Source organism: Peromyscus maniculatus, chromosome 16, assembly GCF_049852395.1.
Source record: "Peromyscus maniculatus bairdii isolate BWxNUB_F1_BW_parent chromosome 16, HU_Pman_BW_mat_3.1, whole genome shotgun sequence".
Taxonomy (NCBI): Eukaryota; Metazoa; Chordata; class Mammalia; order Rodentia; family Cricetidae; genus Peromyscus; species Peromyscus maniculatus.
The window spans coordinates 58,392,659-58,409,318 of NC_134867.1; the positions used below are offsets into that span (position 1 = coordinate 58,392,659).

Here is a 16,660-nt window from a genome sequence, read left to right on the forward strand (position 1 = left end):
CTCTTGTCTTAAGGAGAGACACATATATGAATGTGTGGAGGCCAGAGGTCAGATGTCACTCTAGCCACCTCCTTTGAGATGGGGTTTCTCATTGGCCTGTAGCTCACCAATTGGGCTAGTCTAGCTGGCTTGTGAGCGCCAGGGACCCTCCTGTCTATGCCTCCCCAGCACTGCTGTGCCTGACTTACATAGGTGTGAGACTTGATCTCAGACTCTCAGGCTCATGCAGCAAGTGCTTGACCTCCTGGGCCACCTTCCAGCTCAAGTCATTGGAACGTGGATGGGCAGTGAGAAGCCGTCTTGGTTTTTTGGACATTGTGTGTGCTCCGTCTGATACAGAAATATATAGCATGTGTTTACTGCATGCCTACCACTGTCTTAAACATAATAACATCATTTTGGCGAAGTTAATTCATAGTTTACTTGGAAGGAGAAAAGCAAATGGTAACAGTAACTCTAACTTGAATATATAGCCATTTTGTGCTGGATTTCATGCCAAGGATTGATGTGAGCAGTGAGTGCATTTGAACCTCAAAGTAGTACCTGAGGGTACTGTTCTTATTCCAGTTGTTTTTTGTTGTTTGGTTGGTTGGGTTTTTGTTTTGTTTGGGGGGGGTTGTTTGTTTTGGTTTGGTTTGGAGGGGACTTCTTTGGTTTGTTTTTAGTTTTTTTGAGACAGGGTTTCTCTGTGTAGCCCTGGCTGCCTTGGCACTCACTCTATAGACCAGGTTAGCTTTGAACTTGAGATCCAACTGCCTCTGCCTCCAACGTACTGAGATTAAAGGCATGTGCCACCGCCACCTGGCTCATTTCAGTTGTTTTTATAGATGAGGAAATGGGTCTTAGAAAGTTACATGGTTAAGTTTAATTGGCAGGGTAATCTGTCATTTTAAATAAAAAGGAAGCATCTTTTCAATAGTTTCACTGTTTACTGTCAGTCACTTAACCAACTATATTGAGCCTCTGTGTTGGTAATAGCTACTGTGCTGAGTGTTGAAAGTAAGGAGATGACTAGGATAGGATGCCTGCCCTGATGAGCCAAATCAGGTGGTCAGGCCACCCTCTGCATTAGGAAAGTACAAAACATTTTTTGAGGTCATTCTATATGCTAGAACGTTTTTGTATTGTCTCGTAACACATAGTTATAACAGTTATTATTAGTGTTTTATAGTGTAAAACAACTATTCTAAAGCTTAGTCCTTAAAACAACTGTTTAGCTTAAAATTTTGTGGGTCAGTCTCTGGCCTGGGCTAAAGTAGGACATCCTTCTGGTCTTAATAGACTCAATCATGTATCTCTGGTCAGCTGCCAACCAGCTCTGAGATTGGCAGGCCGTCAGTTGTAATGCCATGGGCAACCAAGCCATATGCCTCTCTTCAGTCAGCAGGCTAGCCTGGGCTTGTTTTCATGATCAGGATTCAGGTGTGCATATGGGAGAAGGTGGCCAAGGAGGAGGGAGATGGCAGTGGGAGAACAGAAGCAGAAAGGATCTCTTGGCTCAATCTCGGCACTGGCATATCACCTTTTCTGCAGCTTTGTGTTGGCCAAAGCCACAGGACAAGCCCAAATTCAAGAGGTGGAGAAATAATCCATGTTTCTTATTGGTGGAGCTACACAGTCACATCCTAAGGTGGAAAATGAGTTGTGGGTGGGTAGGTGGATGGATGGACAGAGGGACAGACAAACAGATACAGTATCATCTTGTAGTTCTGGCTGGCCTGGAACTTGGTGTGGAGGCCAGCACATAGGAAGCTGCATGCTTCAGCCTCCCTACACCACCACACCCAGCAGTTACAGATATTTAAAGTACTGCAAGTTTCAAGCTCATTCAGACTTACAAAGAAGGATATTCTAGCATTTAGCTCCAGGAATTATGATGATTTCATTTATAAAAATTTGTGATTAAGATGAGTTTCCAGAAAGTTTCCACTACACAGGGAATGGTGCTGCCCACAGTAGGATATAATATTCCTAAGTAAACAGGAAATGCATTGTAAGCAACTCCCAAAATTCTAGAAATGACAGAGACATCTGGCTGTCTGGACCGTCACCCCAAGTTTCTCTGCAATGTTGGGGCATCTTTGTCTGATGAACTGGAAGAGTAGAGTTGCCTTCAACTCAGTCAGAGACATTGAACCTTTTGCATTAGTGCTGGATGGACTCTGAGCTGGGTATAGGTGGGTTTGGTGGTTCCTTACCATCATTCTTTGGTGGTAAAGATAGAGTACCACACTTCATTTCAGCAGAACCTGTGGCTGAAGTTGCCTACAAATGTCTGGGAAGGGAGTTCTTACATACAAAAAAAACCTGTCCAGATCATCTCAAAATAGGGCCTCTTGAGATTCCATAGAAGCACTGAATGTCAGTGTGGTTAGTCCCAGCACTGGTTATGGGCCTTGTGTACAGGGTGCTGCAGCCATCTCCCCTGCAGTCGTGAGAGTAAAGGGACATGCTGCCTCAGTATGTCGAGAAGTGGTCAGAGTATGGCGTTTCTTTATAAAAAATACTTATTTTTATTTTATGTGTCTTAGTGTTTTGCCTGCATGTACATTTGTGCATCATGTGCCTACAGTGCCCTGGGGAGATAGGAGAGGGTGTTGGATCCTCTGGAACTGTGGAGTCACAGGCTGCTATTAACTGCAGTGTGGGTGCTGGGAATTGGACCCAGATCCTCTCTTCTTAACAGCTGAGCCATTTTCTTAACCTCAGGTATGGAGTTTCTCTGAGGCTTTAAGGTATTTGGCCCAGGCCTGGGGCTTGTTTCTGTGTGTTTAGCAACATGTTTTATATTTTTCAGTATTTTAGACAGTAACCTCAACAACTGAATAAGTTCCTTGGAATGTTCAAGGCTCCAAGTAGCATCCAAGCCTACAGGAAGGGAAGTGATTACAGACAAGAAAATAAGGTGAAAACCTTGTTCTAGCACTAAGAGCAGTCTAGGTTCTCTGGGAAATCAGTGGGGTTGAGGTCAGTGTTCCAGAGCTGTGCCTCATTCTTATAAGTGTGGAGGTGTTGGTCTGACCTCCTTGTAGAGACTGAATATGGCAGCTTTGTAAAGGAGTTGAGGTTTGGGGTAGAGCAGAAACTGTCCGTGTGTAACTGGTGTCTGACACTACTTCAGAATTCAGTAGTCTAGATAAGGCTCTGGTAGATGACCAAGTGTGGATAGGGTGGAGCCAGCAGGAATATTGATGGGAAATTCTAGGGCTACTTAAAAGAAAATGGAAAAGAAGGACAAGCCAGAGATCTAAGGTGTTCAGGAAAACAAGGAATTAAAAATGGGTAGGAAAAGAACCAGTTTGGGTTGGTTGGTTGGTTTGTTTCCTAGGTGGAAGAAGGTACTTTTTAGACATTTTTATTAGGGTATGTTAATTGTACAAGATAACAGGCTGCCTGAAAGTACTTACTATAATCTAATATTTGAATAAACTGAAACACAGGGGAGTAAATGCCCTCTAGATAGGAGGAGAGTTTGTAAGTAACAATGACTAGCCTCCTGTGTTCCCCTGCTTTTGAGATCTTATTAGCAGGATCTAGTTGTATTTTCCATCACATGGCAAAATGAGGATCATTTGAGATTTGAGTTTACTTTGAGACCTTCTCTACAGGTTCCCCAGAAATTATGAACCACCTCTCAGCAGCATCCAGGCAATAACAAGAGTTAGGAAACAGTTACACTGAACAGATACCAGCCCTTAAATGGCCTTTCTTTCTGTGTTTAGCATCCATGCTTCACATGGATTGCTTGGGCCTGTCAAACAACTTCGAAACACAAACATACACACAGATAGCAAATCTTCAAAATCTCATAAATACTTCTTAATGAAATCTTAAGCAGAACAAACTGGCCACTAATCTTTGTTTAGATTTGGCACCGTTACTGTTAATATGTGTAACACGTTTACCACTTGCACACCTATCTCCCTTGAGGAGGAAGCTCCGTCCAGGAGGGGGGGCATGATGCTTCATTTTATTTTTGGTGTCTGGCATAGTAGACACTTAGGTGTGTGTGTCTAAAAGAGAAGCAGGAATATGTGGTGGCGGTGAGAACATCACTTTGGCTTGATACACAAGTGCACCATGATCTGTATTCTTTAGACGATTCCAGAGGCTTCATTGTGGTCTTCTGTGCAAAACTCAAGCCGAGTTCTGGGAATTTGTCTGACTGGGTGGTTGTTCTGGGGTCGTGAAACCCTTGCCTGTACTTATATTTCTTTAGTTTTGGGCTCTCTCATGGGTCCTTGTGCCTACTGATCTCATGGGCCTCTAGAAAGGCTGGCAGGACAGGCTGACAGTGGTTTCAGTGGCTCATGAGGCCATGAGGATTCTTTCTCAGTTTGAATTGTGTAATAGTTGTATGAGAAAATAGCTTTCCCACATCAGAGAAACTCCCCTGTGATCTTCCTCTTTGCCTGGTAGTAATGAGGGTGACAGAGCAGAAGTCCATAGCTGCCCTCTCATTGCTGCTTTTACTTCAGTGAAATGGCCTTATATTTATGAACCAGGTTCTCAGATCTGAAATAATAGTAATAGACACTTCTCCCACACAGGTGTTTAGTAAGAATAAAATGAGATATTTTAAATACTGTGATAGGGAAAGCCACTTAGTAAATTTGGATAAATGTCATTTCCCATATTATCACTGTTAATTCATTACAAAACCATGAGACTTATGGATCATTAACTCTAGCATTATTTGAGATGTCGTTACAGCAAAGGGTGATATATTAATTAGGAAAATATCCTTTTCACATACATGAGTCAAAGAGTATAATAAATACCATTTATCTTGGGAAGTCAAGAGGGAATGAATGATGCTCTGTCCAAAGTCCAATAAGAAGCCAGGTTCAGAGATGTCATAGGCAGTTTAGTTACTGTGGATTATAAGAAGTAGAAGGCTTTATTGAATTAGAGGCTAAGATCAGCTCATTTTTCTCAGTCCCACAGCCACTAAGATTCAGAAGCTGAACCCAGGCCCAATCTTATAACTTCAGTCCAGGCATGTTCCTCATTGTGCCACCTTACATTGCTCAGAATATAAGCACTGTCCAGTACACATTCCAGCAGCCATTTCTGCTATACTTTGTAAATTATGCTAATATTCTGTTTCCTGCTATCATCTGGCCATGATAATATCTGTCCTATGGTAATATTGTGAGGATTATAATGAAATGATTAAAATGAAAGTGGGTCACAAATAGTGTCCTGCTTTTTCACTAAAATTATCTTCATGGTACAGTTTTGCGTTGTTTGGTGGTTGTCTTTGTTTAAGGCCATGGATGGCAGTAAGGAGATAAAACTTATAAAGGTCACCAGACATGTGCTACTAGTGTCCTGGAAGAGACAGAAACTCTGCCACATCAGGATGAAGATGACAAGGGAGTCTACAGGGACCAAAGCAGTGCTTTGACCTGTTCATGAAATGGCTGGGGATGCAGAAGAGTACTGCTGTTGTAGAATATTATTTGAGGTGTGTTACTTTTGTTTATGTTGCATTTGTTCAACTCGGTGAAGCTGTGTTACTGTGCCTGTGTAAAACACCTGATGGTCTAATAATGAACTGGCCAATGGAAAGACAGGAGAGAAATAGATGAGGCTGGCAGGAAGACAGACTATATAGAAGGAGAAATCTGGGAGGAAAAAAGAAGTAGCCAGAGGAGGAGGAGGACTCCAGGGGCCAGCCACGTGGCTACACAGCCAGTCACGGAGTAAGAGTGACACTAAGATTTACAGAAGTAAGAGAATGGGAAAAGCTCAGAGGCAAAAGGTAGATGGGATAATTTAAGGAAACAAGCCAAGCTAAGGCCGGGCATTTATAAGTAACAATAAGCCTCCATGTGTGATTTATTTGGGAGCTGGGTGGCAGGCCCCCCAAAAGAGCCACAAGAGTAAAATACCAACAGCACACTTGAGACGATTGACGGTGAAGAACAGAGGCTGTGTTTTGGCTGTTCTAAATATCAGATCTCTGGATTCGTGGTCTACTTGCCTCAACCTCCCTTGAGTGGCTGGGAGGATAGGTGCTCAACATTTTCCCCAGATAACAGTCTGACTTTTAGCCTAAGAATTCAAGCCTGTCAAGAGTTTATTTATAAAGATTCACTTCTCCCCCCTGTATTGATTCTTTTTTTTTTTTTTTTTTCTGACCAGGCCTTTGGATTTGTTGGCAGGGATCAGCCAGCTGTCTAAATTGGGCTGAGGTGGCACTGGAACCCTGAGTGGACCTGAGCAATGACTGTTCTGCAACACTGACCTGAACATGGTTGTCTTGCAGACTTCTAGGATAAGGATAAGGCATTCTTGGGCTTGGGGGGCTGAGTGGATTGTTGATTCAGAGGATGGTCCAGAACTCATCCATCATTTTCTCAAGTGTATTCTATGCAAAGGCATGACAAAGCACATGAAGAACTTGTAAAGGTGGTTCAGGAACTCTGGAGTTAATGCCAGATCATAACTCCAGTCCCCAACACAGGCTTTTCAGTTACCAGTTGGTTGACTAAAATCAACACACTGTTGTTTTCTTTTAGAAAGTGTTACCCTCATCTGTTTCAGTGTGTGGCCATTCTGATAAAATTTCTGTATTCCATTTGGTGATGGAATACATAATTACCTGTTGACTGTGCCTCTGTCCATCAACAGAATTACCATCTTGACAGAAAAACATATCAGGACTTGAAGGACTTACGATGACAGTATGTGAAATATAAAACATCTTGAGACCATTCTAACCAGTTTTCTACTGCGCGCATATTGTCTGCCATCTGGATTGCACATCTGCACGCAGGACCTCTGACGTGGGTCCCCTTTGTGAAGTTGTGCTGTAGGTAACAGTCCACACATTGGCATTTGGGCCCAAATTAAAAAGACACATTGTGGCAGAAGGAGCATGGTTTCTGGAGTCAAATCCTAGACTTCAGATTAGTACATGTTTCACTTTAGGCAAGTTCATCCTCAAACTTCAGATTCTTCTGTAAAATTTGGGTACCATCCACCTTTGTAACCCATTCTAGCCTTTAACTTGCTTTATAACCCAGACCCCCCAGTTCTCCAGTTTTAGCTTCCCTGATGCTGGAATTGTACCATGTACAACCATACCCAGGAAGGTCCTTTTCACAATTCTTTAATTATCCTAAATGTTTGTCCCCTCTCCAGAGTAGTCTTACCAACAGAAATGTTAACATACAGCTCAGCTTGTATCAAGAAAAGCCTAAAACACACTGTATAATATCTTGATTGTAAATATTACAATTCGTGCCAGGCGGTGGTGGCGCATGCCTTTAATCCCAGCACTCAGGAGGCAGAGCCAGGCGGATCTCTGTGAGTTTGAGGCCAGCCTGGTCTACAAAGAGAGATCCAGGACAGGCACCAAAACTACACAGAGGAAACCCTGTCTTGAAAAACAAAAAACAAAAAACAAAACAAAACAAAACAAAAAAATTACACTTCATTCATTAGCTGAAATGTTACCCCAGACACTTTTTAAATTTAGGGCTAGAGAAATGGCTCAGTAGTTAAAGTACTGGCTGCTTTTCCTAGGTTTGACCTGGGTTTAATTCTCAGAACTACACAGCTGCTCATAACTATCTGTAATTCCAGTTCCAGGTGATGCGACCCTTTTTCTGGCCTCCGTAGGCACCCGCACATGCATGCAGTACACAGACCTATATATGCAGGCAAAGCACTCATGCACATAAAATCAGTGAAATACAATGTTTTGAAAAATGTAAATCTAGTCACCACTGAGATCACTGCCTCTATTGATGGTAAGCTTCACAAAACTTTTTGTGTTGCTATTAATAAAATAGCTGAAGCCACGTAGGGTATGAGGAAAAGAATTCTCTTAGCTTAGTTCTGGAGATCCAGGAGCAGGTGCCAGCACCTGCTTCGCTTCTGGTGAGGCTGTTAGGATGGCTCGGTTTGTGATGGGAAGCAGAAAGGACTAACAGGAATGGACAGAAACGAGTGTATAGAGGAGATGGAAGAGAAGTACCAAAGTGATTTAGAACAACCGACTCTTAGAACTGTCACCATCCCAGGACCAGAAGAGCAATGGACTCCAGGAAAATTACCAGTCCCTTTTAAAGGCCGCAACAGTGCTCTATAGCTACACTGGCGTCAGGTTTCCACATGACCTTTGATAGGGCCAGACCATATTCAGAATGGATTGGAATCCGGTAATACTGTGACTGTAGCAGCTCAGAATGCAGGTGAGAAGGTGCAGTGCAGTCTGTCTCTTGGAGCCCTGTACAACTTGTGGAACAATCTTGGTGTTTACCTCTAGAACAGTGATGGCCAGGAGAAGTAGGAAAGAGCCTAGTAGCCTGCCTGCAGTCTGGTGCTCTGCCGAGGCTTGTGATGGCATTTTGGATCAACACCTGAGTGGACTGGGCATTCCTCCTCATGGAGGTCAAGAATGGGTATCCACTACAAATCTGAATGTTCTATGTATTTCTAGAGTTTAATCTATTTTTCTTATTACCCCACCTCGGGCACATTATACCTATATAATTTTGCTTTATGGGAATTTTACGTGGTTTGATACTTTTATACTTTCCTCAGTCTTCCTGGAGATGATTTGTGGAGAGGCAGGAGACTGCTAAGGACCATGGGCTTTTGACTTAAACCACCAGACTTTACATGTAGCTCCACCATTGAGTTGAGACTTTGAACAAATGATGAAGTTTTTGTATGCCTCAGTTTTTGAATCACTAAAAGTAAGGCCAATCATAATTTTTACTATTGGAGAACCCTCTGGAGTTAAATGAGAAAATCCATGTAATGCTGTTAGTAGAGATTCAAGCAGTGTGTTGGCACCAAATGCATGGTAGCTGTTGTTACACTGTCACAGTATTCCTGGGTACATGACATCTAGAGCCCAGGTCCCTTCCTGTTTGACCTCTCTGCTGACCTCATCCCTTGAGGGATTTTTGGCCAGAATCACCCTTGATTTTAAGCAGTCAATCATATAATGAATTTACATAGAATGTAACTGTCCATGTTCTGTATAGAACTATACATGTTCTTTGGACCAGAGTTCTGTTTGAATAATCCAGTGAGTACTGTGATGAGCAGTTTCTGCTTTTGTTTCATCAAGTGCAGTATCTTAAAAAGGCAGAGTCAGGGAAGGAGTGTACACAGAAAGAATTCTTGAGTATGAAATTGGTCTTCCAAAAATACACAGAAGTGTAATCTAGCTATTGTATTTCATATGAAATTATATAATTATGGTATTTCACACTTTGTTTTTGGTTAATCATTTTATCTCACTCCAGCCCTGTGTCCCTTTTCCTTACTTTACCACTGTATTCTTCCATTCCTAGTAATTACCTTTCTGCTTTCATGACACATGTGTTCTGTTACCTAACCCTGCCTCCTCTTTTAAAACCCTCTCCCCCTCTTGTGGTCTCCTGTCTAGTTTCAAGACCTGTACCTGCACTCAAGCCCACATAAGAGGGAGGACATGCAGGATTTGTCTTTTCTGTATAGAAGTTACTTCAATATAATTTTCTGATCCATTCATTCTCCTACAGCTTTTTAGATTTCATTTTTCTCTGCAACTGAATGAAGACTCGTATTTTTCACTGGAGCACATTTTCATTGTCCATTCTGTCTGCTTATGGACATCCAAGCTGACTCCATCCCTCACTATGGTGAGCAGAGCATCAATAAACATGGAAGCACAAGTATCCGTGGTAGGGTGTGCGATACGTTGTTATCAGGACCAGTCATACAGCCGGGTTACATGGTAATTGCAGTATTGATTTCTGAGAAACCATCACAGTGATTTCCATGGAGTTTATATCCCCACCAGCAGTGAGGAAGGGGTCCTCATTCTTCATAGCCTCTTCAGCATTTGTTGGCATTTCTTTTCTGTCCTGTTTAAGTTTTTTTTTAACTGTGTTTTGCGTTTGTTTGCTTATTATGTTTGTAAGCACACGTGTGGTCCCATGCATGGCATAGTTGGTGGAGTTCAGAAGACAACTTGCAGAAGTCAGTTCCCTCCTCCTGTGTGAGCATGAGCATCAGGGATCAACCTTGAGTCAGTCATCAGATTTGTGCCGTTACCTGCTGAGCCCACTTGCTGGCCAATGTGGTTTTTTTTTTTTTCCGGTTTAAAAATGCGTAGCTATTCTATATTCTGGATACTAACTCCCTGTCCGCAGTGTAGCTGCAAAGACTGTCTCCTGGTCTGAAGTGTTCCCTCTGCTGATGTTCCATTCACTGTCAGAGCTCTTCACGTTCCTGTGCTCTCATTGGCTTGTTTCCTGTGCTGTTGAAGTCCAGTCAGAAAGTTCCTGCCTATGCCTACTACATCTTGAAGTGTTTTCTCTATATTTTTCTCTAGCAGTTTGAACATTCAGGTTTTATATTAAGGTCTTTGATACATTTGAATTGATTTTTGTGCAGGGCAAGAGATAAGAATCTATTTTATTCTTCTGTAGCCGGATATCAAGTTTAGCATGCACCATTTGTTGAATAGACTTTTTTTTTTCCCAGTGTATGTTTTTTTTTTTTTTGGTTTTTTCGAGACAGGGTTTCTCTGTGTAGCTTTGCGCCTTTCCTGGAGCTCACTTGGTAGCCCAGGCTGGCCTCGAACTCACAGAGATCCTCCTGGCTCTGCCTCCCGAGTGCTGGGATTAAAGGCGTGTGCCACCAACGCCCAGCAACCCAGTGTATGTTTTTGACATCTTTGTCAAAAATTAGACGGCTGTAACTGTTGAGGTTTATTTTTAGGTCTCCTTTTCTGTCTCATGGGTGAATATACCTGTTTTCGTCCCGGCCCCCGACTGTCTGTGTCACTGTAGCTCTGTGGTGTAATTTGAGGTCAGATAAAGGGTTGTTCTTTCTGGTTAGCATTGTTTTGACTGTTGATGCATTTGGTGTTCCTATGTAGATTTTAGCTTTTTAAAGTTCTGTGAAGAATGTTATTGGAAGTTTGATGGTAATTGCATTGAATCTGTAGATTTCTTGTTTTAATACAGCCATTTTCATGATATTATTTTATCTTTCTTGTGCAGTTGAACTTGTTGCTGTTTCACCTAATAAATTACAGAGTCAGATGAGCTGGGTGATGATCATCACAGGATTGTTACGGAGGCTGATTTTTTTTAGATCTCATTTTTGTTCAAATTGTGTTCTTTTTAGATTGAAGGAAATGGTCCTGAACATTGGTGATACAGTTGTTCAGTGAAGTCATTTCATGTGTGTGTGTCTACACCATTTGGAGAGTCCTACCTACTTCAGGAGCCAAGCGTTAGCACTAACTGGCATATATTGCTTTCCCTAGAAGTAACTCTAGGTATAAGGAGTGGAGCTGCATATCTTGGACCTTAGCTTATAACCCAAATATGCTTCTAGCAGCCCTGTCCTATGCTTTTATTCAAGGTTTCTCAACTTTAATAGCATTCAGTAAATACTGATTGACAGCCATGCTATAAATTGATAGGGTGGATCTTACATTAGAGATGGTCATAAGCTATTATTTTTGTTTGTTTTCTTTCTTTGTTTTGCTTTCTTTTTTTGAGACAGGGTTTCTTCTTGAATCCCTGACTCTCCTGGAACTCACTCTATAGACCAGGCTAGCCTCAAACTCACACAGATCCATCTGCCTCTGCCTCCTAAGTGCTAAGATTAAAGGCATGCACCACTACATCCTGCCGAACTGTTTGTTAGTTCAATTAAAACTTATCTCACCCCCTTTTTTAGTAGATGAATGCAGCCTTCCGCTAACACTGTAGCTGGAGAAGTCCTTTGGTGCAGACTAAATTAATCCTCTTACCCTTTAGAAGTGTAGGAAAGTTGTGGCTTAGGATGCCTGGGTAGATCCATAGCATCTAACTTCATAATCTGGTCAACTGAGGTCCCAGCTGACCCCTGGCTGGTAATTCCTCAATACTTTGGTATGTTCTAACGTTGCCAAGGAGGCTGGCAGGATTTAGAGAACAGGAAATAAGCTGTTGGGAGATAAGGCAGGCAGCTGTGCATTGCAGACAGGAGAGGATATGAGAATGAACCAGCCAAACAAACATTAGCAGTTCTACTTCATTTTTAAATCAAGAAGCAATGGAAAGACTTGCTTCCAATTCAGAGTCATCCACCTACTCAGTTTTGCCAACTAGAACTTGGGGTGAAGAAGCATGTGAGGAAGGACCACATTTCCAGTTACTGCTACATCTCAACTCAGAATTCCAGAAGGATGAAAGTGAGTCAGAATGTCTTGTTTATCCAACAGTAGCAACTGTGTTATCTCAAGATTTAAAAAAATCTTACTTTAATATTAGAGATGATTTAAAATACCTTTCACCTTGCTCTTTTGTGTCATTCTGTGACTGCAGGCTATTTCCATGAAGAGGTGTTTCCTTGATGGTAGCCAAGTATGTGATCACACATGGCAGTGGCCACTAGTGACAGAAACATCCATTTTACAGACACCCTTACAGTAGATGATGTTCACTGTGCCCATCCAAAGCAATAATGTAAAAGCTGCAGTTATGAATATGGTGTTCCTGTTTGTCATAGTCCATTCTTTGGTAGCCTCTCTGAAATGGTTACGGGCTACTGGGGGGATGGCTTGTCAACAGAGACCAACTTGTAACCACCCACATATTTGTGTATTGCAGCATCAGGGCAAATGCCTGCCAGATCTGAAGGAAGTGAAGGAATTTGGCTTTATTGTCTGTTAGGAACTTCTGAAATTTATGACACATTCAAATGTCATTTAAAAACTTCAGCTGTTGATTTTTTAAAAACAATCAAATCAATTTAAATAATCAGAACTAGATTTATGTAAGTGAATCTTAATTTGTGATTCCCTTATCCATACCTGTGAAGGTCCCCACGTCTATGCATCTGCAACTCTTGAATTGTGTATAGAGCACTGTATTATGTATATATACCGTTGAGGAAACTGAACTCTGGGGCCAGAGATGCCTTAATTCCTTTCTTTGGCATCTAACAGTGTTTAGTTCATCTTAAGCATACGGTAGTATTTACTATTGTTAAAGTGCCTTTGAGAATTTGAAATAATTTTTAATACTTCTTATAGTTCAAAGATATAATTTAGTAAGTATTAAAGTTTTCAGTTACATTATCATTTCAAAATACACTAAAAATAGCTAGTCCTTTTGAAGATGTCACACAGATCCTGCATTCATAGTGATAGCCACAGCCCCTATGTCAGCGGCAGACATGCAGGGCTGGCCAGAGCGAGGAAGAGATCTTAGTTCAGGCACGGCTGGATGGGAGGGACTGCTGGAGCATTTCTTGGTGTCTGCGTCCTTGCAAGTTGACTGTAGCATGGTCGCCGTCAACTGGATTAAGTTAAAGATTGCTGGGGTCCCAAAGATCACAACTAGACCGCTTCCTTTTTTTAGTAGTGTTATAAAGATGCGGTAATACTCTTTACCTCTCAAAAAAAAATTGAGGTAAGCAAACTAGGGCCAGCTCAAGGCAGACTAAGGCTCTTCTTGGGGCCTCTTAGTTTTATCGTGCCCCGGAAACACATCTAAAGACCTCCAGATCAGGTGTACCCCCTGCACAGTTTTGAGATGTTATGGGATTTATGTGTTGTTGGTCTGTAAGGAGGAAGGATTACGGACACGAGGAGGGTCTGGCATTAGAGGAGGTTCGTTAGCCCTCAGGCTTACTCCAGCGTAGAACCTAAATTAGAACTTGGAAACCATTTACAGTGGCATTTCAAGTACACAACCAGGGAGAGATAAGAGCATGCGTCTCGATTAGCTGCGTGAGTGCTTTTGCTGGTCGGTGATAGTCCTCTCTCTCCTGACCCATCAGAGGCTCTGTGTCTGTGGGTGCTCTGGGTTTCAAGCTTAACTCCGAGCTCACTGAGGGTGGTGGGAGTGACTCAGCCTCCAACTCAACATTAGCCACAAAGCATAAGTGTAATAACGATGCAGAGTTCATCACTGTCACTAGGTGGGAACTGCCTTAGGGGACAGTCATGTGGTGAACCTTGACCTACTGGTTTCATGGTTCAGATTCTCAAGACGAGGCAGCTGTGCTCAGTGCTGCATAGATGTTCCTGACCCTCTTAATTGGGCTCCCAGACTCGCCAAGTGTTTATTATGTAGACTCACAACCACCTGACAGACTTCCTGCCTTTTATTTTTTATTTTATTTTATTTTATATTTTATTTTATTTTATTTATGTTTTTTGGTTTTTCCAGACAGAGTTTCTCTGTGTAGCTTTGTCCCTTTCCTGGAACTCACTCTGTAGCCCAGGCTGGCCTCGAACTCACAAAGATCCACCTGACTCTGTCTCCCAAGTGCTGGGATTAAAGGCGTGTGCCACCACTGCCACCCGCCTTTTTTTTTTTTTTTTTTTTGGTTTTTCGAGGCAGGGTTTCTCTGTGTAGCTTTGCGCCTTTCCTGGAGCTCACTTGGTAGCCCAGGCTGGCCTCGAACTCACAGAGATCCGCCTGGCTCTGCCTCCCGAGTGCTGGGATTAAAGGCGTGCGCCACCACCGCCCGGCGCCACCCGCCTTTTAAAAATTTTATTCTTATTATGTCTGTGTGTTTATGATGAGGAGGGCACACGTGTTAGCATACACATGTGTGGAGGTCAGGTGGTAGATTTGTGTAGTTGGTTCTCACTATACACCTTTACTCAGGTTCTAGGGATCAAATTTTGGTTTCTGGGCTTGAGGGAAGCACCTTTACCCACAGAAACATGTTGCTGTCCCCAGACTTTCTACCTTTTTAGATAAAAAGGTTACTTATAATTGAGAAAGATTAAAGTAATTTCTCTGGATTTAGAATTTTCAACATTTAAACTTTTAAGTTCTAATTAAAAAATTAGTAGTATATATTAATTTTACAAAAGGAGTTAAGTTCCCATACTCATAAAATTAGAGGCTGTTTCAGGCACTGTTCTATTGCTGTGAAGAGATGCCGCGACCATGGCAACTCTTACAAAAGAAAGCATTTGATTTGAGGCACGCTTATGGTTTCGGAGCCTTAGTCCATGGCAGCAGAGCAGTACCTGACCCATAAGCAGGGAGAGGGGAACACAGGCCTCATGTGGACCTCTGAAACCTCAGATCCCACCTCCCTTGACACACTTTCTTCTGCAAGGCCACACCCCCTCCAGTAAGGCCACACCTCCTAATCTTTCTAATCTTTTCAGATAGTGACTCAGCACTCACCAGGATGATCTGCGCCTGTGGGGATCATTCTCATTCAAACCACCACAGAAGCTTATAACTTCGTATTTTCTCTCAGAAAAATCCAAAGCAACTTAAATCTTTCACCTATGTGTTTTCCACATTGCCTTTGTTTAGATGCTGACCTGTTCAGAAGTAAGATAGTCCAGAAAAGATAGAAAATTAAGCCTCGTCTTTTTTTTTTTCCCTGTACTAAACAAAATAATACCATGATTCAAAAATGAGAATTTTGTAAAACCATTTCTCTACAGCACAGGACCAGCAAATGAGAGAGACAGGCGCTGGGTTCAGGTGGGGCCTCTCTTCATATCAGTGTACATGTTTCCTTGTTTGCTCAGTTGTCTACTGTCTTCTAGGACATGTGAAGTGTGTCTGGATTCGTGTGAGCTGTACCTAGTTTTTACACTAATCCCCACATTCTCTCCCTTTTTCTATTTAGGTTTGGGATCTGAATACTTTATGGAAATGAACTTGACCCGTTGTTTTTCTTGTTTTTAACATTTTCTTGTTTTTCTAGGTTGTGCTGGTGAGATGGAATGAGCCATACCAGAAACTGGCCACGTGTGATGCAGATGGAGGAATATTTGTATGGATTCAGTATGAAGGCAGGTGGTCTGTGGAACTGGTCAATGACCGTGGGGCTCAGGTTAGTGGATGGTAGACTTCTTCTAGTGAAACACTGCTACTTCGAGGTCACCAAAATTTAAAAAAAAAAAAAAAAAGACGTATGGGGCCTGTAGATGCTCAGTGGTTAAGAGTGCTTGCTAGTCTTGCAGAAGACTTGGGTTTGGTTCTCAGTACTCACATGATGGCTCACAACTGTCTATAACTCCAGGTCTGGGGGATCCAATACCCTTTTCTGATCTCTCTGAGCACTTGGCATGCATATGGTATACATACATATATGCACATAAAAAACTAATGCACATTGAAAACAAGAATCCTATACTTTAGCTAGATGGATAATTACAGCATTTCAGAGACCCGATAAGCAACATTAGAAAAGTATCTATCTCATAGATATCCATGTGAATTCTGTGTGCAGGCTCACAGAGCTACTGCCTCATAGCCCCGGCATGGGGGGGGGGGCTAAACAGTAGCCATATGGCATCCCCAAAGTCAGGTTTCAGGCACTGAGCCTGCAGGTCACATGCAGTGACATCTGCTAGGTGTAAGCAGTGTCTGAGGCACTTTCCATGAACAGTTTGATTTAATTCTCAGTGACCCCTGAGACAGACAGGGACATTACTGTCACCCTATTATAGATAGGGAAACAGGCACAGAGAATTGCTTTACACTTAGAAATCAAGGGCTGGGCTTCTGACCTATGTGGTCTGACCACAGAGCTCATGCCCTTGACCTTGCAAATGGACATGCACTTCCCATGGACCTGCAGACTTGTATATTTGTAGTTTTCCTTCAGAAGGTCTGATTAGTGTCACAGGGCATGTTCCATTTCCTTCTTTCCTCACTCTGAG

At 42.3% G+C, this 16,660-nt stretch overlaps 1 protein-coding gene and 1 long non-coding RNA gene across 7 annotated transcripts in view; both read left to right on the forward strand.

Moving 5' to 3' along the window:
- Positions 1-16,660, forward strand: part of Tulp4 (TUB like protein 4) — a 150,458-nt gene that overhangs the window by 62,289 nt on the left and 71,509 nt on the right. For all 6 annotated transcript variants that reach the window (XM_015996758.3, XM_076552861.1, XM_076552860.1 and 3 more), the window contains one exon: positions 15,700-15,828. In XM_015996758.3, the coding sequence (XP_015852244.2) occupies positions 15,700-15,828 (129 nt within the window). The remainder of the gene's footprint in view (positions 1-15,699; positions 15,829-16,660) is intronic.
- Positions 616-14,329, forward strand: LOC143268916 (uncharacterized). Its single transcript, XR_013045132.1, has 2 exons — positions 616-10,496; positions 10,673-14,329. It is a non-coding gene; the product is annotated as an uncharacterized LOC143268916 (long non-coding RNA).